This window comes from Crocodylus porosus, unplaced genomic scaffold, assembly GCF_001723895.1.
Source record: "Crocodylus porosus isolate Cpor-Errol unplaced genomic scaffold, CroPor_comp1, whole genome shotgun sequence".
Taxonomy (NCBI): Eukaryota; Metazoa; Chordata; order Crocodylia; family Crocodylidae; genus Crocodylus; species Crocodylus porosus.
In genome coordinates this window covers 55,454,812-55,480,494 of record NW_017728947.1, presented here as the reverse complement: position 1 = coordinate 55,480,494, position 25,683 = coordinate 55,454,812, and the positions used below count along the sequence as shown (strand labels likewise).

The following is a 25,683-nucleotide window of genomic DNA, read 5'->3' as shown; positions in this document are numbered from 1 at the left end:
GGTTTTTCACTCCCTCGTTTCTTTCACTTGGATCCCATAATTCTCAAGTGATAAAATATAATTTTCTCCCCATCTTATACCAAACATCTCTATGAGATTCCAGTTGTTAAAACAGAGAGTCTCTGAATATGCTTTTAGTGGTGGTCCACTAGTCTGATGACTGAAATACACATTGAAAGGTGGAACCTGACAATTGTATCACATCTGGCAAGAAGTTTCAGATCCCAACCAAAAACTTCTTACTTTGAAACTTGCTCATGGTAGGCAGCTAGCAGGCTCAAAATGTGAAAGGCAAAGCAGTATCACTGAGAGTGGATTTGCTGCAATTATACAAGTGCTGGGATCTTTGGAAATCTCATTACGAGTCATCTTAACTACTGCCTTATGTATTACCACTCCCAGATGGCAGGTTCTGTTATTACTCGAGACTCCGTGCACTCAAAGGAACATCGTCAAAAACAGATCCGTCTCTTTGCAAGAAACTATTCTGGATGATGATTTATTTATAATAGGCTGTCCATAAAGGTACACAGGTGTGTCCCCAGGGATTGCAGCTTTACTAATGTCTTCATGAAGCCTCTAAGGGTGGAAAATGTGAAGTCATTTAATGGTAAAGCTTGAGCTGGAAACATGAGTTTCTATATGCAAAACTTAATTTTCATTCAGCTGTTAAACTGTGTAGGTACTTGATGCTTCCCCCTCCCCTCACTTTGTCTGTAAAATGAATATAGAACAAAGTCTTAAGAATTATTTTCCCAAATCAAAGGGCTATATTTTTCCTTTTTCCAAAAAGTGCATGGTTTCCTCACAATGATCTGATGTTTTACTGAATCCACCATCACCAGGATGGAATAAAGAATGGACAAGGAGGCAACAGCAATAAATGATCACCAGCATTCATTTGTCTATATTGAATGGTGTAACAGGTTTGGGGCATGGGTGCAGACAGAAGTGACAATTTTTGCCTGATCTGACCACAGAAAGAGGTCTAGACAAAACCAAAGAAGTCCACAGCTGCAGACCACTTCAGAAATGGCCAGTTGGGTGAAAGTCTGAACCCGTACTGCATGAGGGATCAGAGGAAGGCTTTTTGAAACAGCGTCTTCTGTAGCTCTCTTAACCAGGCACAGGGGTTGCAGGGACCCATCTGCAGCCTGCAACTCTCCCTCAATTTTGCTAGTCACCTCAGTTGCTGCTGTCTACAGTTTGTATCAACCATCTCTGCAACTCTGTAGCTCGTGTCCTTGGCTCCCTCCACCCCAACTCTAAGTCAGAAAGAAGTCTACAGCTATATGCAACTATATAAGGCTGCCCTCTCTCACTTTAAGTAACAAGAGTTAGAGGTCTCTGTTACCTTACACTGGGCATTTGGAAAACAAGTGATTTGGCCATACAGATAGGCATCTAGTTGTTGAGAGTGTCGTTCTGAATTTTTGGTTTGAAGGATGTGAACGGTTTCCAGTTACTTATCATTCTCTGAAATAGGATGCGACCTTAGTTTGGTGGGAGTGAAAGGAGTATTTCTGTCTGGCAGAAGACTAATATTTCTTTGAGGATCACCTGACAAGTATGTTTGCTATATTGATATTTCCCCCAATTTTTCTCTGGCTATTAAGGAATTGTGAATTTTAACACGCACAGAAATGATTACAGAAGCCTTAACATTTGAGTCCACTGGTACATAAATCAAATGGTAGCAGCATGAATGCTATACCCTAAGATTTTTCTTAGTATTATGAGAAATTTTCACGGTTTGGAAGTGTTTCACCACTTTCTGGCAATAGCACTATGACATGCAAACAAAACAGGGATTGTGATGGAAACTTTTGGCTGTAGTGGGGGCCTTGAAATATCTCCAGCGGACATGCTCTAATTTTCCAATCGCTAAAGTCCTTTGTTGAAGAAGCACAACAGCTGTTAATGCATCATGTTTTTGAGAAGTTGCGACTTCCCCCTGTGCAGATGTGGCAAGAGAGAATAGTTATACTGTTACAATGTCATTGGATTGGTCTGACTCCAAGCTCCCACCCTCAGCAAAGCATGAGCTGATATGCTGTGAAATGAAATGGTAAAGTCTGATATTACTTCAATGACCATTCCATTTTTCCTTTTGTGTTTTCAGTCTGCTTTGCTATTGTAGGGGAGGCATGAAGTGCTACACGGAAGGGCTTAGGGGGAACATGTGCTTTTGTACAGTCAAGCTCTCCAATACAGGAGGAAGGAGAAAGAAAATACATAAACTGCCTGTAAAAGAGATGGCAAAGTTCAGCCACCGAAACAGTTCCACCTCTAGATACAGAACCTAGCAGAAGGAAGTTGAGAGCAAGACTTAGCCCTAGAATTTTCTATGAATAAAGTACCTCCAAGAAACTGAGTGAAAAGTTAGAATCCAGAATACCTGTTTAACTTAGAAGGCCCAAAATCTTGGGCCCCTGATTCACAACTGGTCAATCGACTCCAGTTTTACACCACTCTTACACTGCTTTGTAACAGTGGATTGATACAATGCTGAATGAGGCCCTATACTATTCTGGATATTGCAGTGTCCTTTTCTCTTATCAACAAGACCTTTCCCTCTTCACCTCTGTGAAATTTCCCACATCTGTCCTTATCCCGATTCCCTTGGTTAGCGTCCTAACCAATGCCGTCCTCTTCTTTCATCTTGTTAAAACCATCTGTCCATCCACTGATCTTTCCAAGAGTCTCCTACCAAATGTCAGCATGACTAAGACAGCTATCCACATTTTATTAAATTTATGTGACCCATTGCTACAGGCTTTAGAAATTTTGACTAAATCACCATTTCCCAAACAGCACTATTCAATATTTGCATCCCTGCTTTCAAATTTCCATAAAGAATTAGCTCACCAACCTAATCTTTCATCTCCATTTAACTATATCACTTTGCAGCTTTAGTCCCTCTTTCCCATCCACTTCTCCATGCCAAGTAACAAAGCCTATAGGCTCAGGAGTGGGCAATTATTTGGGCTGGAGGACCACTTCATGTATGACTGATGAGCTGTTGAAGACCAAGGACAGAGAGGAAGATGCTAATTGATCCTATCCAGCCTGAGGAGGGAGGGCTGTACCCTGCACTGGTCTGCTGCAGCTGGGGCCAGGCCACAGGGCACAGACTCCTCTACCCCCCTGCATCCAAGTCATTTCCCCCCACCCCCGATTCCCGTTGGTGCTGTGTAGTTGTGGGCCTGGTGGCTGCAGTGCCAGATCAGACAGTGCGCGATCCAGTATGCTGAGTAGCCATCCTGCATGCCTACCACATTGAGCTGCTGCTGCCACTCTGCACCAGGAAAGTTGGGGGCAGCTGTCCTGGGCCTAATCCCACACTGCCCAGCACAGACTCACCTCCTACTGGCGTTGCAGTAGCAGCAGCTCATCATAGCAGGCAGGACATCATACTCAGCACGGTGCATCACACTCCATCCTGGGAGTGCCCGGATACCAGTGGCAGTGATGGCAGGATTGCAAACTCCCAAAAGGGATCTGGGTGGGAGCGGAAGAATCTGTGCACTATGTGGCCTGGCCTCAGCTGCAGCAAAGTGGAGTACAGTCCTCCCTCCTTAGGCTCCCAGAAGCAGCTGGAGGGCTGGATAGGATCATTTGGTGGGTCAGATGCAGACTGTGGCCTGTATTTTACCCACCCGTGCTCTAGCTATTCTAAAATGCATCCATGAAACACCCATTTTGGTTATTTCTTTCTTATTTGATAACCTGAACCTTTTCAAATAACATTTCTCTCTCACTTGAAATACAGGCACGTGCGTGCACACACACACTTTACTATGATTCACCCATACTTAGTTTAGTGTCCTTGTTTCCCTAAATGTGTTTTTAGAAATATTCAGACATTGCAACAAACTGTAAAGCCCCAGGGAGATCATTCTAAGCACAAAGAAGCTATACATATATCAATGGTAGTGATAAACAAGGGGTTGGAAGGAAGGTTTATTTATAATCCAGGATTCTAGCTCCCTTAAAGAGAGGAATCCAGAAAAACACAATGACGATGGACTGGAATGTTGTTTTACTTCAAGACACATGGAGGAATTCAGAAAGTCTCAAATGTATTGAACAGAGGGTACCCCACCTGAGACACAGTGAGCCAAATATAAGGGCACCAAATGGTCCAAATAGTACGCTGTGATAACTAAGAGAAAGCCGTTCAACCTCCCTAACCAAATACAGGCTAGTATGTTTTTAACAGTAAAACAGAAGCTGTTGATTAATCCCGTTGGACTACCTACATTAAACCTGCCTGAAAATCCTTCTGCTAATCTTGTTTAGCTGACGGGGTCAGTGTGACACCAAGGGTATTAACCTAGGAAAATGATGAAATCAACCCTGGCTTCATAGTCTGTTACTGAGGCAACAGAGAAGTCAAGCTATCACTTCTCCTCCCCCCATTTATTCACTGGAACCTACAGGGATTTCTGCATGATAGAAAAAATTTACATGCTATGCAGATATATTTGTTGAAAACGCAAAAATGCTCAAGTGTTGTACTTGGCAAAGCAATCTAGATCTAACAAACAGTGAAGCTCCCTTTGCAGTAAGCTCTTGTCAGATGACACAGACACTTGAGGGGTTGAGAGGAGGACTGAGCAAATCTCAACAGTTTCCCACCTACAAATCCCAGTTGCAGCTGTGAATTTCCATCTAGTTTACAGACGGGACCCTGATTATATGCAGAAACACATCATTCTATCTTATGTATGCACATGGTGCTATCTCCCATACCCAGAAGTTATAATGCTTTATATGCACTGTCTACAAGGTTTGAATTTATAAAACAACTAATTTAGCCCACTGAAATGTTTAATTTCTCTTGTACAGAAAGAAGACAGAGGTAGTCCTTATCATATTTTTTAGAGCAAGGAAGTTAGCTGTGTTAGTCTGAAGTCAAAACAGAGGGGCAAGGCAGGGTGGCACCTTATAGACTAATCCATTCAGAAGCATATATGAGTTCATATTCCTTATGAATCACTGAAAATGAAAGCAGGGTAAACTAACATAGCTAACTACTTCAAACTGCTTATTGAAAATGAAGCTACTTGTCAGTAACTAGGCTAGTTCCTTGAGATGCATTGTTCACGTTGTTGACATCCCATGCCTCTGAGCTTTCACTGGAGACTTTGTTTTAGCAGCATCTGCACCCTATTCCATGTCCGCCCTCACAGTCCTCCAAGCTGAGGGTAGAGGACAATGCACACTTCCTGCTCAGTTCCCTCTTAACCAGAGAGTCCCAAACTGAACTGAGGAAAAAGGGGAAGGAAGGCAGAATGTGAATGCACATGTGGACAATGCATTTCGGAGAACTCCATTAGGTAACCTTGTCTTCTCCTTTGAGTGACTGTCCATATACACACTCTCACTTGTGAGCAACTCCCAGCAGTGCCCATATATATGTGGTCCCCCTAGGCAGGGCTCTGAGTGCAGGACGCTCTACCAAATGCAGTATATGCTGCTGAGGCTTCTGCCATAGTGTAATATTTAGTAAAAGTAAGCATTGAGCTCCAGGTGACTGCTTTGCAGATGTCACTTTTGGAAACATCCATCAAGGAGGCTACAGGAGTGGGTTGGCCTCTTGTCCAACCCACATAAAGGACAGTTCCATTCTGGCAATGTCATAGCACAATTTTATGCAGAGATCCATTTAGTTTGGGCTGATATCATGTGTTTTTAGATCCTTTTGCTGTAGAAATGAAAAGCAATGGAGTTTGGGAATGGCCTAATTCTCCCCAGATACTAAGCCAGAGCTTTTAACATTTAATGAATACAGAGCAGCCTCAGTTCTGGAGGAATAAGATTTTGGAAAGAATACATGCAAGTTAACCTGAGACACCACCTTATGTAGAAATATGGGTGAGTCTCAGGGTCACCATATCCAGGTAAAAGGTAGAGGGAAGCTCCATCATAAGATCCTAGATCTCACCTACCCATCTGCCTTGAGTAATAGCCAACAGAGAGGGCATTGGTATAGACATCTGTTAGGGGGTCTTTCTGCTGTGCATGAGAATGCTCCTTATATGGGCAGAACATTCTTGCTCTATTTGCAAGAACCATTCAGCCTCCAGGCTGAGATGAAGGGAATATAAGGTTGGGTGCAACTCACTCTCTCGTTTGGGTCAACAATACTAGTAGGAACACCCTGGTGACCTCAGCAACAGAAGGCACTGCATCAAAACTATCTCAGTCCCGCAGGAAACAGAAGAAGAGTTGAGAGCTGACTCCCCCTGTAGTGTATGCAGGGGATCAGAGGCAAGGAAAGACAGAAAGAACACCTTTCATCATAAGACCAGTAAGAGAACCTGGACTGAGGCCTCTGCTAACATAAAAGCTTTGATGTGTTGGCAATCTACATCAAAGAGGCCCACACCTGGATAAATCTAGTCTAAAAATATGGGCTGGAGGGCAGAGCTGTTGGATCTCTTACTTATGATGGAAATAGCTTTGCTAAGACGGTTCACCCCAGGGTTTTGAAGGCCAGGCCAGGCCAATGCACCTTCAACATATGAATCTGGTAATAGATACAATGTTGCTAGATGGACAGCTTTCCTTCCCCGTGAGCTGGATCTCATGCCATCCTGTTTGTTGATTTAACTATAGTTGTGGTGCTTTTCTTTGTTATTTGGATATGACACCCCTGTGAAGAAGTTCTGAAAGCCTTCTGTGTTGGCCTGAGCCACACTGATGTGGTGCTACATCTCCTTCAGTATCCAGATACTCTGAATCTAGTTTTATGTGGGCATCCCCCATCTGTGAAGAGGCATTTGTATTGACGGTAATGTACAGATGGGTATGCATTTGTAATGACAGGTATAGATCAGGGTAGAGAGAAAGAGAGAGAAAACCCTTTAAAATATATTTCTTGAATCTTTCTACCAGTATGTGAAGCACAACAAAATCTGAGAGACTGTGACAACCATGCTGAGGGAATGTCTCCCTGCAGCAGGCTTGCATAACCTTGAAATGATATCTGATGTACAGTATCACAAAGATGAAAAAGTCATGTTCCAAGAAAACTAACAGCCTACTTTTTCATAGGATGCTTTTTGATACATAAGATAAGCTCTTCCGTGAGCTCACCGCCCTCCTGTAGAAAGTAAACCTTTGTTGATACTGACTTTAGAATCATCCCTATTAACCAAAGCCTTTGTATACTAGGGTCAAAGAGACAAAAGACATTAAAGAAGCATGTAGCTGTGTGAAGATCCTCTAACAAAGGGGTGACAAACTCACTTGGGGCTCGGAACTAAATCTGGGCCACAGGGTTCCCTGAAAACCAGATCCAGTTCAGAGTATGAGGGCTGCTGCGGTGGTCACTGAAGATGTGGCAACAAGGAGTTTGATGGCGGCAATATAGGTTCTGAGGGAATGAGTCCAGTGGTGCTGGTGGCAAGCCAGGCTCACCACTGATGTCCATACCCAGCAGGGATAAAAAGGCTCTGGATTTTGGGGCAGGCCACAATCCCCAATTTCTGGTGTGTGCAGTGGTCTAGTGGGCTGGACAGAGAGGCTCTGCGGGCCATATATTTTTTCACTCCTGCTCTAACATGTTCTGTGGAGCCTCTTTTATCAGCCAATTGTCAAATCAGGGAAAAGACTATGATCCCATTTCCAGCTACCTCTTGAAAGCACTCAGTTAAAAAAAAAAATACATGGGACAGTGGAAAGTCCAAACAGGAGGGCCCTGTATGACAAACCATCCTGTCTCACTTTAAAGGATCTTATGGCATGCCAGCTGGTTACTTTGGTGCATGGATGGAATTATGGTCACTAGTGTCATCCACTTGAAGTTGAGCCTGCAGATAAACCAACTGAGCTCCAGTGAGTTCAGGATGGGGCACCATTCTTCTTTCCTTTTTGGAACCAGAAATTAAGTGCTGTAAAACCCCTTTCCTTCAAGGCCAGCAGACCTTCCTCCAGAAGGAAACACTTGCAAGAACAGTTGTTGGAAAGATATAGGTTTGTGGTAGGGAACATGTGGAATTGTATAGTGCACTGTGTCCAGGACTAAATGTTCCAATGCTTTCTGGACACAGGCCAGGTAAAAGAGGGCCAACTGGTTCTGGAAGGGAGGGGGATCTTGTTAGGCAATCTGGAACCTTAAAACTAGTAGGATCCCCTCATGACCACCACAATGCCACAGAACAAGCCCATGGCATCTAATGTAAGTTGGTGCCCCTCAACACTGGAGAGAGGAGGGAGCCTGCATAACCCCTGTAAAGATCCTTAGCTAAAAATGCAATATGTTAAAAAACTAAAACCAAAGTTGTTCAGTGCAGCTTGATAGATCACCATCCTAAATTGTAACTTGCAGAGGAGGAAGACCATTGACCCAAGAGGTCCAATCTTAGCAGCGGTCTCTCTTTAGAAACTGACTTGTACAAAGAAGCTCTCTCATTAGCTAACGTTACACTTAGTGATGATGGAGCACAACAGAAATAAAAAAAAAAAAAGGTTACTGCTTTTGGAGTGACAAGGTACTTTCTGTCTATTTTCTTATCAGTAGGGGCCATGACATAGGGGTTTGCTATACGAATACAGCAGGTTTTATGACCACATCATTAATGGGCAGTACAACCTTAGATGGCTCAGGACAAAGCAGAATATCAAGCAAGTAATACTGGGAGGGAGTAGTGCTTGTTCAGAGTCAGGTCTCTAACAGCTCAGCCAGGAGAGGGTGGAAGACAGGCTCCTAGGAAACCAGGAGGCAGAATTGAATTAGGGATGTGAAAAGTTAAATGTTTAAACAAGAAGTATATTTGTATTGATAATGCATTACTGGTTAATGTTTAGCATGGAGCACAGTCTGGTGAGAAAGGGAAGCTGGGCGGTGCCTCAGGAAGGAAGGTGGCAGGGAAGTAGGGAGGAAAAGGGGGTGGAGAGGGATGAGGAGGGGAGTTGTACCCATAGGTAGTCTGCTCATTCTCTCCTAGCAAACTGGGGGCTGGGAAAGGCTCTTGTGTGCTGCTACTGCAACCCACAGCTTCATGTGAGCTGTGCTGCCTGACAGGACTAGCCGCTGCCTTCTCCTTCCCCCTCCCACCCTATCAGAGGCTCTGGGGAGCGGCTTCCAGCAGCAGCTGTGTCCAGGCAAGTCTGTGCACAGCCCCTGTGCTCCCTGAGCTGCTCCAAGCTAGGTATGCATTATCAGTTAGCCAATAAAATTAGAGGCGGGCCAGACAACACAGTACCCTGAGGAGCATAAAGTGCACTTTTGCCTTTGGCATGGGAATGGTACAAGAGGTGGGAACAGAGCACCAATTACTGCTAAAGACAGAAGTCACTGATCGAAGTTCAGGGGCACGAGAAACACCTACAAATGACATGTATGTGGACAATTACTTGAAAGGCTAAATTAAGTTTTATCACCAACATCTCCAGGATCAGCCTTAAAAACCCAAACTATTCACAGGGATAAAACCCTGTCCTTGTTTACTTGCATATCCTCATTCCAAAGCACTTACTAATAAACTACAGCTTAACAGCTGAGTCCAAGTTAATTAGCCATTTTCCACAAGCTTTGTACATCTGTGATGCTGCCGGAAAAGCATCTCTATCTAGCTACATATGGAAGAAGACACTCATGGTTTTTACTGATTAATCCATTGCCCTGGTTTTCAGAATTCACAGTGCTGTATTGTTTCTTCAGTTTCTTGTCACAACTATTATTTGTTCCATGAAAAAGTAAACTACAAATAGATGAGGAAAATTTGCTAACTACAATAATGGTTCTTCCCTTGACAGAAAGGCTGCAGGTAGATTTATCCTCCTCCTCCCATGAAGAGAACAATTAGAATTTGCAATTCTCTATTAATGATGTGACTGACCTTCACACCCTTTCCTTATTTAATGTAAATAATCTAGCTTGCAACCTATTTGGCACTGTTAGAAACAAGAAGGGGTCCTTTAAATTAAACTGCTTATATAAAAGACAGCTTAAGCTCATGAAGGCAGTCCTCTATCACAGTGATTTAGTTCTCTCTCCTTATACTCTGCTTTATGCACATCCTTTCACAGTACCTCATGAAGTGAACTTGGGTTCACAAAAGATGCAGCTGAATTATTTAGTCTATAAAGGTACATATATATCTACCATGCCTCTTGACTAATTTCAGATGAACACTGCTAACTACCTCTCTTACTTACCAACCCTTAGCAGTACTGAACATCCAAATCAAGTAGGTACAAGTGGTCCTATTATTGCAGGTATTTGTTATTTCCACATTTTTGGCTCTACTTTTATCAACCCAAGCAACTTTCTGTCAGAGGAAAGAGAACTGTGAGTTGGTCAGAAAAAGCAGGGACTCCAAACTAAGCAGGAGGAAATAAAAATGCTAGCATTAACAAAAATTGAAAAACTTTCTAACCATTCCACCTCTTTTTTTCAGCAGATTATGTTATCAATGTGATGGCCACAAATCATTGCTCACAGGAAAGAACAGATAGGACAGAAAGATCATGAGCTAAAATCCAATTTAAGTTGGTAGAGATCTCATGTTTCCTTAGCAAGTGGCAAAGATTGCTCACTCCTTGCTTACTGGTCCAGTGTTTATAGCTGTCAAAATCTTCATTGCCCTAAAACTGGGCCCTTGTAGGCAAGGGCTTATTTTGTCCTTGGGAGAAATGAAACCGATAGAAGGGAGGAACCTTCAGCTGCCAACTGCACTCTCAGCTACTCTAACTATTGGCCCACAGGCAGCATTACTGATAAACAGGGAGCTGGGTTTTCCATTTCCCACAGAAAAATGGAGTAAAACAGATTTCCCTCCTTACTGGAGGGAAACACTGAGGATTTGTTATTTTAGCAGAGAAACCCACAAATTTTGCAGTGAGCCCTGTGCAGGCTGGCAGTTTCAGCCCACAGAGGACTGGGAGAAAGCTAGATGAGGGCGGTCAGGCAGGGGGCGCCATGGAGAGCAGCTCCCACAGGTCAGTGGTGGGGGGTGGGAATTGAGGCCCCTGTAGGAAGGGAGAGAGGGAGCTGGGCAGGGCTGAGGTTGGGACCGGGGCTGCAACACGCAGCTGCAGGGCCCCACTGGGGAGTGGGACAGGCCACAGGGCCAGCTCTCTTCCACGGTGCGCGCTCCCAGGAGGCAGGGGGGACCTGTGCCCCTCAGATCTATGTGTGGAGCAGGGCTGGGGGTGGGCTGAATTCTGCGGGCATGGGCTCCCACCTTGGTGCCCTCCCTGGGGCCTCCGCAGCCCAGCGGGCGTGACCCGGCATGACAGGGCAGATTGCAGCCATGTAAGAAAAGCTGCTTACTACTGCGAGCTCCATGCTGCCCTGGCAATGCATTCCCTGCATGTGTGGCAGCAGTAAGGAGCACAAGCCCGTGCTGCAGCCCTCACTGCAGCCATGCATGCAGGGGGGCACTTCGCCAGGGCAGCACGGAGCTCACAGCAGCAGCTTCTCTGTGTGGCTCCACTCTTCCCTGGTGTGCTGGGTCACCGGACTACAGAGGTCCTGGGGGTGGGCAGCAGTCCAAGCCTGCAGCCCATGCCTGCCCCCACTCCCACCCACCAGTTTGGGAGACACAGGTCCCTCTTGCCCCCAGGGAGTGTGTGCCATGGTGGGGAGCCGGGCCCACCCCACCTAAGCCCATAGCAGACACCAGGGGTAAGGTGGTGGTGGTGGCGGGGTGGGGGGGGCCAGGCTCAGCTCCATTGTGGCAGCTGCCACCCCCTGTTGTGGGGGCAGGAGGCTGGGGACCTGGGTCCCCGGCCTCACAGGCTTGGAAGCTGTGGGCTCCCTGCAGCAGGGCTGGGGGAGCAGGGCCAGTGGGGGCCTTTAATTTTAATAATGGATTTTGGGGAGTTTACTAGAGAATTCGTAAATTTCTATCAAAGAATTTGCACTTTATCAGAGAAAAGCAATGTCCCTGCTGATAAATTCCTCTTTTATAGTGGGAAAGCCATATATAATTGAGCCAAAGTTACTATGCAGGAACATAACAACACTGTTGAAAATTACAACATATTGTCTATATTACAGATTTTGTAATTATCATGACAAAATGACAATAGAAGTATTAATAATTTCAAAACCCATATAAACCAGGGAATTGACGGTTTAGAAATAAATGCATGGGTTCTAGCAGAAATAAGATGTTGCAGTATCATGATAATGGGAAGCTGCACCATGCTTAGGTGCTGGACTGGTCTCAAATGCCTCAAAATTTTTTGTTCTAATGCAATTTTTGTGTACAAATCAGTTTGCAAAAATGTTATTATGCCTTGAAATGAAATATTCGTTTAATGCTGACATGGTCATATGAAGAATACAAACCAACAATTTTACTTCCTTCTAAAGATAAACCAGCTTGTGTCCTTTGATAAATAAATATGCTGAAGACAGAGGAGACTGCTTGTGTACTTGGAGAGAATTATACACCAGAAAGTAAGAATCAGATTAAACTATGATGCAAAATATATAACATGTATGTAGTCATTCACATAAAATGCTATTTCTTTATGAACTCTGAAATAGTTGTCATAAATTTGTTTTTCTCCCTCATTTATGCTTTTTGCATCTCCTGCTCTATAATAGCAGAATTAAAAATGGTTTCCTTGCAGTACAAAATACCCACAGGTCTAGGATTTTGGTGTTCTCACTGTTAGAGCAGTTAACTCTCATTTCTACTGTTATTTTGATATGAAATATAATTTAAAGAAATAGAACAGCATATAAAGGGCGTGTTTTGGATACTCAAGCTATAGAGGGAAAGGCATTTGACAAAAGTTTATTTTCCATAAATTCTTGAAATGGATAGGAACAGGAAAGTTAATCTCACTCTCATCCAAATGAATGAAAAGAAAAATAAAGTCACTTGGGATATATGCACTAGTCAGTACCCACAGACATAACCTGGCTGTGGTTATTCTATTTTTCATTTGGGGCATTGGGCATTTTACAAAATTAGTCTTATGTACTGGGAAGGAATAGCCTCCTTGGCTATTCCTCTTATTTAAATAAGAACAGCTTCAGTATTATTTCAACATCTATTATAATATTAAATTGGTGACACTATTTCGTATAACTGACATCTCCGGTTTTATTTTTCCACTCGTCTCCAGCTATATCAACACCTCCCACATCAAAATCTACAGCAACAGCAAAGACTCTAGGGGACTTCATGGAGTCTCTTAGCAGGTTGTGGAATTTCCATCTTTTAGGATGTGCTGAACTATGGTTATTGTGATTTTACCCGCTTTGAAAAATTCTTGAATGCCAAGTACTTAAATTTTACTTTCACTTTTGGGAACATGCCACCTTTGCTCCAATATTATTTTGCTAAAGTCAATAAACCAGAAAAGCAACAATAAACTATCACTATTATTAATCATCTTTGGACTTTCATCCAGGGATGTTCCCCCTTTAACCAAAAGTATTTCCCCTTGGTTGATTAAACTTCTGCTCTATCAAGCAGTAAAGACACTACTGTTACAAAACTGTTCCAAATAAGTATGCTTGCCTTTTCTATACCTCTATGAAGTGCAAAACCCAAAAATGTATTACACTATAAATCATGCTTGCAGAAAATCAAAGCCAGCAAGCACAATATATCACTTGCTTTTATGCCATTTAATTTTTCCACTCTTTTTCCTGTACCAAACACACAACAGCTCTTTCTCTAAAATATAACCTGAAAACTTGGAGGGAGTGGGGGACAGGAAAGCAGCTTCTCTGATGATTTCTACCAGCAAAGCTCTGCAATGGAAGGAGGACATGTGATAATTCAAAGTGAAATTATATGTTTGCACCTCCTGCTCTGCCTGTCTGCAGTATAGAGACCAGTGAAATACACAAGTTTTACAACTTCTAAATCTTCAGAAAACCAGGCCTCACCTTTTCTTTAATCAAAACATATTGGGCAGCAAGAGGTAGGTGAGGAATACAGTTTGCATCCTCCTGCTACTGCTCACAAAACATAAGAATCTAGAGAGTCTTTGTGACTCTAATGTAATTTACTGGTTTTGATGTTTCCCATATGTGAAATGTTTTTAACTTGGTAAATTCACTCTGCCTCTGCAATCTGACACCAAGCTTTTGGGTCCACAGTTTCTCTTCACTCTACTGAACTAAACAAGCTAAAGACAGATAGTGCCCTGGTAAGAGCTGGGATGCTGGCAGGCTTTTTTTTTTTTTTCCTGTTTTTTTTTGCACCAGTCCTGGAAGCACTGCAATACCAGGTCAATGCATGCAGTGGATGGAGCAAGCTCCGGTTCCACCACCCAACACCAGATAGAATCTGCTCAATATAGACCTCCGATGGAGGACATATCAGAGACAATCACCTGCCCTGGGGAGCCCGCCTACGTGGTCACGCTGCTTCTGCAGCACCACGGGCAGCGCCAGGGCTTTGGCCAAGGTGGTGGGGCTTCTAGGAGCAGTCAGAGCCCCAGCTTTTGCTAGGACCCAGGAAGCCTCAGCAGCACTATAGTCAGAAGCTGTCACCACAGCCAGAGATCAAGCAGTAGCCATAATGAGGTGGGGTTTCCCATAGAGAAAAGGCAGGCAAAGTCCAGACTGCAGGCAGGATCTGGCCAGCAGCAGACTCTAGTTCCCAGCAGCCCCTGCCTGCATGGCTGGGGCTGATTTCCATGGAGACCCCAGCAGCAGGCACACTGTGACAGTGCGGGACCAGGGTTTCCAAGGAGACTGGCCCCAGTAGCACTGGCAGGCAGCAGCAGCACCAGCCTCTTCCTGGTGGGGGGGCTGAAGGGGACTGTACTGCAGGTAGGAGCAGGGCATGTTCAGCTGTCACCGTCTATGCAGGGAGGGCAGTGGCGTTGCTGGGAGGGATTACTACAGGGAATTTTGGGATGGCTATAGTCCCTGCTGGCAGGGTGGAGAGCTGCTCCAGAGCCAGGCTGGGATCTTGTGGCGGTGATAGCGTGGTCTGCAGCCAGGGCAGAGCCGTGATCTGCAACCTGCATGCCTCGGCTCCAGGGTAGAGTTTTGAAGGAGTGCTCCGACTCTAGAGAAGTTGAGAACCATTGCCCTAGAGCTTTTCTTTTTTGCAGTAGACTTGAATACGGTGAGAAATTCAGGGATTTCACTCTGAGAAATCCCATTTCTGCGTAGTGAACATCAGGTCTGCTCTTCCCCTGGCATTCAGAAAGACAGGCCCACCTTTCCAGAACCGTCACTGATGATGTTTTGACTAGTATAGAAAGGGGAAAATGTCCCAAACATGCCATCCAGACAACCGTTCTTTTCCTTTGGTAGAATAAGGATTTAAGGACTAGGAGCAACAGTAGCCTAGCTCCCTTCCTGTGCAGCTCCAAACAAATTCTATCACAAAAAGAGGACTTCTGGGCCTTCATCTTGCTCACCTTGAGCTTTTCCACCAGAACTGTGGGGGGCGGGGAAAGGGAATATAAAGAGCTCTTGGCAGACAGATCAATCTAGGTAATAAGGCCCTGGAATACTGGTTCTTTGGTGGAAAGGGATTGAACAGGAAAACACATGGTCATTGGTGCCTCAAAATTTTTAAAGGATAGAATGCTAATAACAAAGTAGGGGCTTTAAACTACCTCATTCAAAATGTGTTGGTGACAGCATCTCCAGTGCCGGCCTTGGCTCCCCCTCCCACACCCTGCAAGAGGCACTGCAGCAGCATGGGGCGTTAGGTGGTGGCACTCCATCTCAACCTCCTTGTCCCCACCCCCCAAGTCATTCCTGATGGGCAACTGGCTAGTTTATATATATCTATATTATATATCTATACCTCCCATTCATCTCATCATTAACGTCCACTGGATTTCTTTTATGGGAATGTCTTATAGGCAACTATCCATCCAATTACTTTATGTCAGGCTTGCCTGATCCAAATTACAGAAGTGATAGATGTCAAATCTGTTTCTTCAGAAGTCCTTTCCTACCAGGCAAAGCTTCTCCTACCTCCAGTAAGTCAATCATCCGTGTCATCTGAGAGTAGATTAGAACTCTGTGTCCTTGAGATTTCAGCCGTGTCAACAGAAGATCAAGAGCATAAAGCTTCCCACTGTCCGTGATAAGGCTCTCTTTGTCTGAGGAGGAGAGGAAAAGAAAAAAGGCAACTTAAAAGCCTGAAACACCTGCATAAAACTAGCTGAGCTAAAAATACTTCTAAAACTTTGCAGCATATTCATACAGTAGCATCTCCTTAAAGTGACTGGAAGAGCTGCAACCTCCCTCCTCACTGACATTTCTAATGTTACTATTGACAGGAACCTGCTGGTCTGGGCTGGGACTGAAGGCGAGGATACTCACTCAGCAATAATTACAAAGCTCCATTTCTGCCATTCTAGGAAACAGGTTCACACAAGTAAGGAGCTGCCTTTATTTGGAGAAGCATGTTCCACTTAAGGCCTTATCTGAAGTATTATCAGGAGCACAGTCACATGTTTTTTATGGTGCAAACCACCATTTAAAGCAGTCTGTTTATTTTCATGCCTGACATTCAAATTCTGTCTTTTGGACATTCAGTACTGTAGTCTTTGAGGTTTGGTTATAGCCTTCATGTCACTAATCTATTTGCAAGACCAAATCCATCACCGACGCACAGACACAGAAACACATTTCCCTCATTTATATAAAATGAAATACAATTCATAACAACGTCTAACTCTTCTAGTCCCTCTCTATTGTTGGGGGGGGGAGGGTAGTGGTGGTTAAGAATGCTTCCAACTGGCAATCTTAAAGATGCATGAAATCTTATTTTTCATGACCTCTCCTTCAGTACTACTCATGCAATATTTTCCAGGAAGGAGAACTTCCTGTTTGTAGACTGTGTATATAATCTTTAATAAACAATGTACTGCCAGTGAAAACGGGATACGTGGCGATGAAGGATATGTTTCTTCAAAAAACTTAGCTGAAAGGGCACACAGGACTTTTTATTCTTTTGATGCCTGAATCACAGCCTTAAAACCATAATGGAAAGCTGACAACTGCAGGGGGTTCATGTTGGGGTGGAGTGCAACCACTCTCCAAGTCCAGCTCCCTATTATGTAGACATGTCATTTTATACTTTTGGATATACAAATTTAGCCTGAACTGATGGACTGACCTCATTATTTCTACAAGGAATTTAACTTAGTATTTCATAACATGATGACAAATTAGCAATACACAAAATGATTGTAGCACAGATTAAATTTGTTAAAAACAGAACTGATAGATCTAAGAAAAGAAAAATTAATAATGAGGAATCTTCATCCACTGGGAACATCTTTGGTGATATTCTGCAATGATCTGGTCTTAGTCTGAGTGCCAATATATTTATCAATAGTCTGGAAAAAAGTAAGATCACTGATGGTAACATTTGAATATGACACAAATTGCTGAACAGGTAAACAACAAGCAAAGGTTACTTAAATCAATTAACATATAAAGATGTGTACTTTAATATAGATAAATGCAAGATTGTGTATTCAGTAACACAGGCTGCAGATCAAGCAAAGGGAAAGGAGACTGTACCCTGGAAAAGTAATATTTTGGAATAAGACATGGGTCACGGAGGATAGCCAACTGAGTATGCAGTTTCTCATGCAATCATGTGGCTAAGAGGGCTAACAAGAATGAATAAATAGAGGATTATCCAGTAGGAGCAGGGGGGTGGCATTTTCTTTGTACAGTGCATAAATGAAGATTTTGCTGAAATAACATGATTAGGTCTAGTGTCCACACTTTAAAGATGTTGGTGAAAAACTGAAAAAGATTTAGAAAAGAATTGTAAGACTACTTTAAGGCCTGGAAAGCCTACCTTTAGTGAGGGAACTAAGACATTCAATCCATGTTGGTTATCCAAGAAGCAGTTAGAATCACAAGAATCAAAGAAAACTAGGGCTGGAAGGGACCTCAGGAGGTCATCTAGTCCAACCCCCTGGTTCAACGCAGGACCATCCCCAACTAGATCATCCCAGCCAAGCCTTTATCTACCCAGGTCTTAAAAACCTCCAAGGATGGAGAGTCCATAACCTCTCTGGGTAACCTGTTCCAGTGATTTACTACTCTACTAGTGATAAAGTTCTCCCTAATATCTAACTTAAACTTCCCTTGCTGCAACCTGAGACCACTGCTCCTTGTTCTGTCATCTGCCACCACTGCGAACAGTTTAGCTCCATCCTCTTTCGAACCACTCTTTAATTAGCTGAAGGCTGCTTTAAATCTCTTCTCAGTCTTCTCTTCTCTAGATTAAATAAGCCCAGTTCCCTCAGCCTCTCCTTACAAGTCATGTGCCCCAGCCCCTGAACCATTTTCATTGCCCTCTGCTGGACTTTTTCTCCTTTCTGTAGTGGGGGGCCCAAAACTGAACACAGTACTCCAGATGTGGCCTCACCAGTGCCAAACAAAGGGGAATAATCACTTTGATCTACTGGTAACACACCTACCAGTGAAGCCCAGTATGCTGTTAGGTTTCTTGGCAACAAAAGGCACACTCTTAGCTCTTATTCAGCTTGTTGTCCACTGTAACCCGAAGGTCCTTTTGCGAAGACTGCCCGCCTAACCAGTCAGTCCCAGCTTGTACCAATTCATGGGATTGTTCTATCCCAAGTGCAAGACTTTGTATATGTCCTTATTGAATCTCCTGAGATTTCTTGTAGTCCAATCCTCCAATTTGTCAAGGTCTCTCTGAATCCTGGCCCTACTCTCCAGTGTATCTACTATTCCCCCCATGTTGATGTCATCTGCAAACTTGCTGAGGATGCACTCTATGTCATCTTCCAGGTCATTGATGAAGATACTGAACAAAACTGGCCCCAGGACCAAACCCTTGGGCACTCCACTTGATACCAGCTGCCAACTAGACATCAAGCCATTGATTACCCTCTGAGCCCAATGATCCAGCCAGTTTTCTATTCACCTTACAGTCTATTCATGCAACCTGTACTGCCTTAGCTCACCTGCAAGAATGTTGTGGGAGTTAAGAAATAGTTTGGTAATAGTCTCTAGGAACCTACACAGACAAAAAATTATTGATAGTAAAAAGTCTGTCATCTAGCAAAGGTATAAAATCCAGTGACTGAGACTAAACAAAATATGTTTAGAAAAAAGGCAGATTTTTTTTAACAGTAAGGAAAATTAACCATTGGAAACCTTTATAGGATGTGGCATATTTTCTAGCACTTCAAGTCTGTAAATCAAGACAGAGGATGTCATTTAGACATCTACAATCTCAACCAGAAGTTATGGGTTTGATACAGGAATTATTGGGTTAAATCTCAGGGCCTTTGTTATGCAAGACATCAAACCACATGAACAATCTTTTTGGGCCTAATGTTATGAGTTGGTAACAATATGTACAATTATTGGCCATTATCTTTGTAATATAAAGTTAAGCCTGGGATGTTCTCTCTTCTGGTATAATCAGCCTCCTACCATATTAGGAATGGTGTCAGAGTTTGTCTTCATTTATCTTTTACTGATGCAGACAACTTTTCATGCCTTGGTCTGTCTTGTTTAGATTACTTTAATGATTTTTTCTTTTGGTTTTCCTGTATGCAGAGTTTGTCAATCATACCCTTTCTCCCATTTGTCCAGTGGGGAACTTCTGGGGGTGATCAGCTTGTGTTACCAACACTTAGCAACATGCCAACCAGCAATTCAGGGCTAGAATCCTTTTAGACCCATCTCTTGGGAATGCTCACCAGTAAGGACAGAACAAGACCCAAGTTCAGGGCTTCAAGTGTTTTCTAGCTAACATGAGTAGAAATGGACTTCTACAACAGAGCCCAACCACAATTCCTTACATGCTATCAAGTAATTCAAGTAATTTCATTAAGTCTCATAAGAAAAACTGAATCCTAACTAAGGTCTGCTTTACATTTTGGTAACTGGAAACATAATATGGATTATTATTAGTTCCTTATGTCTCTATGTCAGTAGCTTAAACAGCAACAGAATACACACGGCGCATGAAGGAGGACCTCTTAGCATATGGCTTTTAACTCTTTCATATCAAGCAAGCAGGGGGTCACAAAGAATGAACACCACAAAAACCACCTTACAATAAACCCTAGTTTGCTTGATTCCTGGCAAATAGAACAGACTAAGCTGTTGAGATCACAGCCAAAATTCCTAAATGAAACTGAGTAAAAAGTAATGGCAGAATACTCTTGAAAGAAAGATGGTTCATTTTTATTTGGTGTTTTGCAGTGCCCTGTCCTAACAGCATTAGTTATTTAAAACTTAAAAAACCTTTGCCTGTTTAAAGGTTGCCATCTAGTGTTGACATCGTAACAGAGACTGCTTTGAGAGATCCATAACTAACTGTATTCCTGTTATCCCCAAGAGAGAACACCACTGTGAAACCCAGAGCTGATCCAAAAAGGTAAGAATACCTCTCACCCTCTAATTTCCCTTTGCTTTTAATTTCCACTATTCCCCATGGAAAAAACTTTCAGTAGGATTTTCTCCAATTTTTTAAAATCCCTATTTTCTAATCAAGATTTCGTTTTGAAATTTTTTCCCCCCATATAAAGCTTGTCACTGAAATTCCATTTTTCATTATAAATTTAAAAAAAAAAAAAATCAAACTTGTAATTTATCCCAATAGATCTGATAGCAAATTCTGCTCTCTGGGTAACAATCACTGAATTTATTCCTTTGGTACTATGGAAAGTGAAGAGGGAAAGCAGCCTGGTCAGAATCAACAGGCTAGTGCCAATGGATCAAATGGTGCTTCTTTCGCAGAACTATTGCCAGGCTAGTAGGGGATGAACTTCAAGCTGATTGTCTGGGGGTACCATGGGATACTTATGCCTGTGGAACAGAGGTAATCACTACTGATTATCACTCAAAATATCCCTAGTGAGGAGCTCCAATTGATTTATAGATGTTAGGGGCTGGAAGGGACCTTACAAGATCATCGGGTCCAGCCCCCCGGCACTTGGACAGGAAAGACTGCTGGGGTTAGATAACCTCAGCAAGGCGGGCATCAAGATGCTTTTTGAAAATCACCACGGTGGGCGACTGTACCTTGAGGCTAGGCCCAGGCTCCTCTGGGGAATTAGAAAATGCCCTTCTGAATAGGTAAAAATGTAGAGAGAAGGGAGACAAAGTGTGGGTTCCAGTGCACCCCCCACCCTAGCCCTACTCTGCAGCAGTCTACACAGCACAATGGGGTCAGTGAGGAGCTGGCTCTCACAGTAAACAGCCAGCGAGGCCGGTGCTTTTTATCGATGCTAAAAGGACTCAGACACTTCCTGCCATTTAATCCAGGACCATTTTTCTTTCAAAGAACAGGAAAAGCCTTAAGAGATTCCCACAGTGAACGCAACTGAGCCTGCTGCCAGGGTACTGGGAACTCTGTCAGAGAGGGGAAGGCAGGGTTAAGAGAGATAGAAACCACTTCTTTGTTCTCTTTACCTACTTAGTACAGAACTTCATGCCTATGATTCTGTTACCCTCATTGGACTTTATCCCTGCAGTCCACTTCTTCAAGTTAATCATTATTCACCTTCTGTACTGGTCCCCATTATACCTATACGTACAGCTGCACTGTCCTTGTATCTATATCCCTTCCTCTCAGCTTTCAAACTTAAACCTACTCTACTTCTGACCTAGATAACACCAACCTGCATAAATCTGTTCCTGTACCCACTTGTTAAAAGCCAACAGCCACCAACTAAACTTAATTCTTTATTACTCACTCCCCAACCACCTGCTTAACATTGCTTCTCCCCCACCTGGACATCCATGTTTATGCTTGCATATGTGCCCTTCAGCACATTCACTCCCAAAAGACTCTTGTGTTTTATTATTCAAAATACATTTGTTTAATTCCTATCATCTTCTTTAGTAAAACTTTCCTAGTAACAAAGCCAGAAGTCAGGGTTTTAAGAACACAGGACCATTTTCAGAACAGAAGCTACCCTTTTGAGCACTACTCCAAAGCCTCTTTGCACTCATGCACACCTCCTTTCATGCCTTCCTTCCTATCCATTGTATCCCTGCATTTGTGTCCTCTCCCATTTTCTTTTAGCTGCTAATAACAACCTAATATTCTGCCAAGAAAAACAAGCTGTAAAATGTGTTATCACATGGTACTAAATCAGTTCAATCTGAAACGCTACCCCAGTACACATGCATATCCCTCTGGACTACTTGGACCTGATTTCCTTATGAACACTCTCACTAAACCAGACCACAGCAAGTCAAAGCCCATTTTGCTTCCATCCTCTTCATTTCCTCCTACAAACATCTTTGACCAATAACAGTCTGGGAACAAGTTAGTACTTTGGGAATATGAGCTGCATTTCCTCCTGGAGATCTCCAGTGCTTCTGTGAAGATACTTTTCACTGTTCAGCACCATCAAACTGCAAGGCAACAGTAGTTCTCAGCACTGAATGTCATTGTAGCACTGTTAATCAAACTCCATTGAGTCCTGAGAGTTAGTTACCCGTGGCAAAAACCCAGGTCTAATTGGTATCCTTTTGCAATCCTGGCTCCAGAATTTAAAGGCATTTCTGCAGTTTTCCAACCAAGGTCCAATCAAAGACTGGAAAAGCATCCAGACTGTTTTCCAGACTATTTTTCATTCTATTTGTCCCCAGACTATTACTCCTCTTTTTAGACTGCTGCAGGCATAATGTTTTCTCTCCAGTTGGGAGGACTGACAAATGATCCTCCTAGGCCAATACCAAGGTGTTTCAGCAGACCTTCTGGTAGGATGCACTGATGAAAGGTGGCAACTACCAGATACCAAGCTTAAAACAGTCTTTAGTTCTGGGAGTTGTGGTGGAAGAAATATTTTTAATATCCTCCCAGCTGAAGGGCAGAGGGAAAGGGATAGAGCAAGAAAGAGCGCTGTGGATTAACAAGCAAAGCTCTCTATTTATCCACCCACAAGCACTAGTTGACTTATGCACTAAAGGAGGTTATGTTAGGCTTTCTGTCTTTGCTGGCTATTTGTTCCACACAATACACAAGTAATAAAATCGTAGCATTCTCCACAACCGTTAGAATGTTTTTCACTAGGAAGAAGTGGGGGGAAAGTGTAGCTGCCCCTTTCCCTTAACCACATTATCATTCCACCAAAAGTCTCAAACTCACCTGGTATCCGGATGAAAGACCAGCCATTCTGAGGCCTAATCCTTAACAACCCTCCTGGATATTCTGGGAAGAACTGGGAGCTTTGCTTCTGCCAATCAGCTGCGAGTTCAGGAGAACCATTTAATACACACTGCTTTGCTTCAAGACTTCCTCCTTCCTTTAGTGCTTTACGCTCATATTCTGCACTTCGATCATTGCAGTAGAAATCCAGTGGCACAGCTGTCACCTACAAGTGAAAACAAAAATAAAATAATAATGAAGACACACATTCACATTATCACCTTCTTCTCAAGTATCCCTCTTCAGTTATATTAGTTTCCCAGAGAAGCAAGACTTAAAAGTTAAGTCACTACGGAAATATACAAATGGTAATAAAGTCTTAGCCTAATTTAAAAAAGCTAGAGCTTCAGAAACATGATTAATAAATGCTGAAGCATGAACAACTGTCCTGATGATCTGTGCTGTGACCTGCATTTAGGGCCGCTGTTGCAAGATTTTGGACAAAAATGAAGAAAACAGACAGCACTTGCATAATTCATTTAATCTACATTTGATTTTAATTATTCTCTTTCCATTAAGTATTTGTGTATCAGAGTCTAGCTCTGAACAATCCTTGCAAGCTTTTCCTGTATGTGAAGAGAGGATTTTTTATTTTAGCAAGGACCCATCTAAATTTGAAATTCTGAAGACAAAAAGAAAGAATCAAATCAGAAAGGAGGGAGGGGAGACAAAAAAGAGATTTAAAAAAAAAAGCATTTTGGGAGGCCTTTTAGAGAGTACATTTCTTGGGTTTAGTTATAAACTTGACGAGCACTTTAAACCATATGAGGAATATATGGTTTCAGTAGTTCACATGGTCTTTCCATTTGGTTATTCTGTGCCCCCTGCTCCTGCTTCAGCACACACCACCCAATCACAGAGGACAGTCTTGACAACACAGAAACCCGGGCTTTATACTAGGCTAGCTATCTTGGACTGTCTCCATCATTATAATCTTTTCTGATATCTGGACAGAGTAGAAGGTATTTCTTGGCGAAACAGTCATGTGTTCAGATGGCTGTAAAGTCTCTTGACAAAGAGTAAACAAGGTTGTGGGGTTTTTTTACATTCTATAGTATTCGCTTATCTCTCCTCACCAGGCTAGCAGGCAACTCTGAGGTGCCATCCTGTGAAGCAGATAATTGCTCTGAACACACATTTTCACTGCTGGCCAATGAAGGGCAAAGAATTGAACTGGAAACAAGAAACAACAGGAAAGACAGGGAACACTATACTACGTAATCCCATACACTCTATTTTTGCCTAAATGGAGGGCTGGGGGAAAAAAAAGAAGTACAATTCTATTCTAATGCAGGGACCCAAATGCAATCTGACAGTTTCTTCTTCTCTCCATTTCACTTAAATGATGAAAACAGGAGGAATAACAAACAAAGCTCTGATACATACTGTGATAAGATGGGTACCACTGCTCTGTCAACATCCTTCATATCTTTTACCAGAGTTAAAGAATACCATCCAGAGCAAACTGCACATATTTATTCTCTCTCACACTCAAAATTTAAAAAAACACCAACATTAATTAGTTACAGTTCTTTACAAAAGGTAGACTGAGTGATAACTTCCTTCTACTTTTCTTAGTTCAGGTCTGTTAGGGACCAAGCACTCTTGGGGAAAAGGTCTCCAACAGCTCTTTAAATTCATGTTAATTAGTATAAGGAAGACAGAAGTTTGTGTATTTTTCACAAATGGAAAATGCTCTCTGACTTCTATTTACCCCAAGAGCTTCCAAACTAAATCTCAATATTTGACTGCACATTGTAAAAATGACTCCCTAAACTTTAAAAGCAAGTTATTTATTGATAATGGTCAACTTACTGGTTTCTTCTATAATCCAGAAAACCAGTTTAGAAGATACAGGGTACTAAGTCTCCCCCCCAAAAAAACCAAACCAAACCAAACCAAACCAAACCAAAACAGGAAACCCCACTGACAACACGTAGGAGGGAAGTGCAGATAACGTGCACCCCTTGAGACTAGCTGTGCTCAAGAGAAGCACTGGGAGCAACGGAAGGGGAGGCTAACAGGGCTCAGCCCCCAAAAATGCTAGGGCAACCTGACTTCAGGCTGCTGCAGCAGGGGGAGGAGCATGCCAGGTTTGCAGCCAGCCCAGCCCAGCAGGCAGGTAGGTAAGATTTCTTTTCTTCCTCTGATTTCTGGGCTTGAGGGGAAAGTATCGGGGTGGGGGCAGGGAAGGAGAGCTAGACCCCCACAGTGCAGGAGGGAGTGGGGCCAAATCATTCACCCCTGCCCCGCTCCCTGCTGCATTGTGGGGATTGTCCCCCGACCTAGCCCAGCTGAGGCCCCATTTACAGAGAATGGGGCCCTGGCCGGGCGGGTGTGTGGGGTAACTGGAGCCCGAGGGGCGGCACATTCCCGCAAAACCTCGGCTCCAATGTCCGGCAGCCCTGGACGAGCTGCTGGTCTCTGACTGCCCCATGACCTGGCCTGGTCGGGGCCCCATTCATGGTGAATGGAGCCCCGGCCAGGCCAGGTTGTGGGACAAGCGGAGCCCCATGGCTCCTCAGTTGCAGTGCTGGGGAGCCGAGGGGGAGCACAT

The 25,683-nt window shown here is 43.3% G+C and overlaps 1 protein-coding gene across 2 annotated transcripts in view; it reads right to left on the bottom strand.

Moving 5' to 3' along the window:
• The window catches only part of INO80 (INO80 complex subunit), a 115,320-nt gene that overhangs the window by 25,430 nt on the left and 64,207 nt on the right, over positions 1 to 25,683 (bottom strand). For both annotated transcript variants that reach the window (XM_019551613.1, XM_019551611.1), the window contains 2 exons: positions 23,067 to 23,292; positions 15,929 to 16,056 (listed from right to left, as the gene is read on the bottom strand). In XM_019551613.1, the coding sequence (XP_019407158.1) occupies positions 15,929 to 16,056; positions 23,067 to 23,292 (354 nt within the window). The remainder of the gene's footprint in view (positions 1 to 15,928; positions 16,057 to 23,066; positions 23,293 to 25,683) is intronic.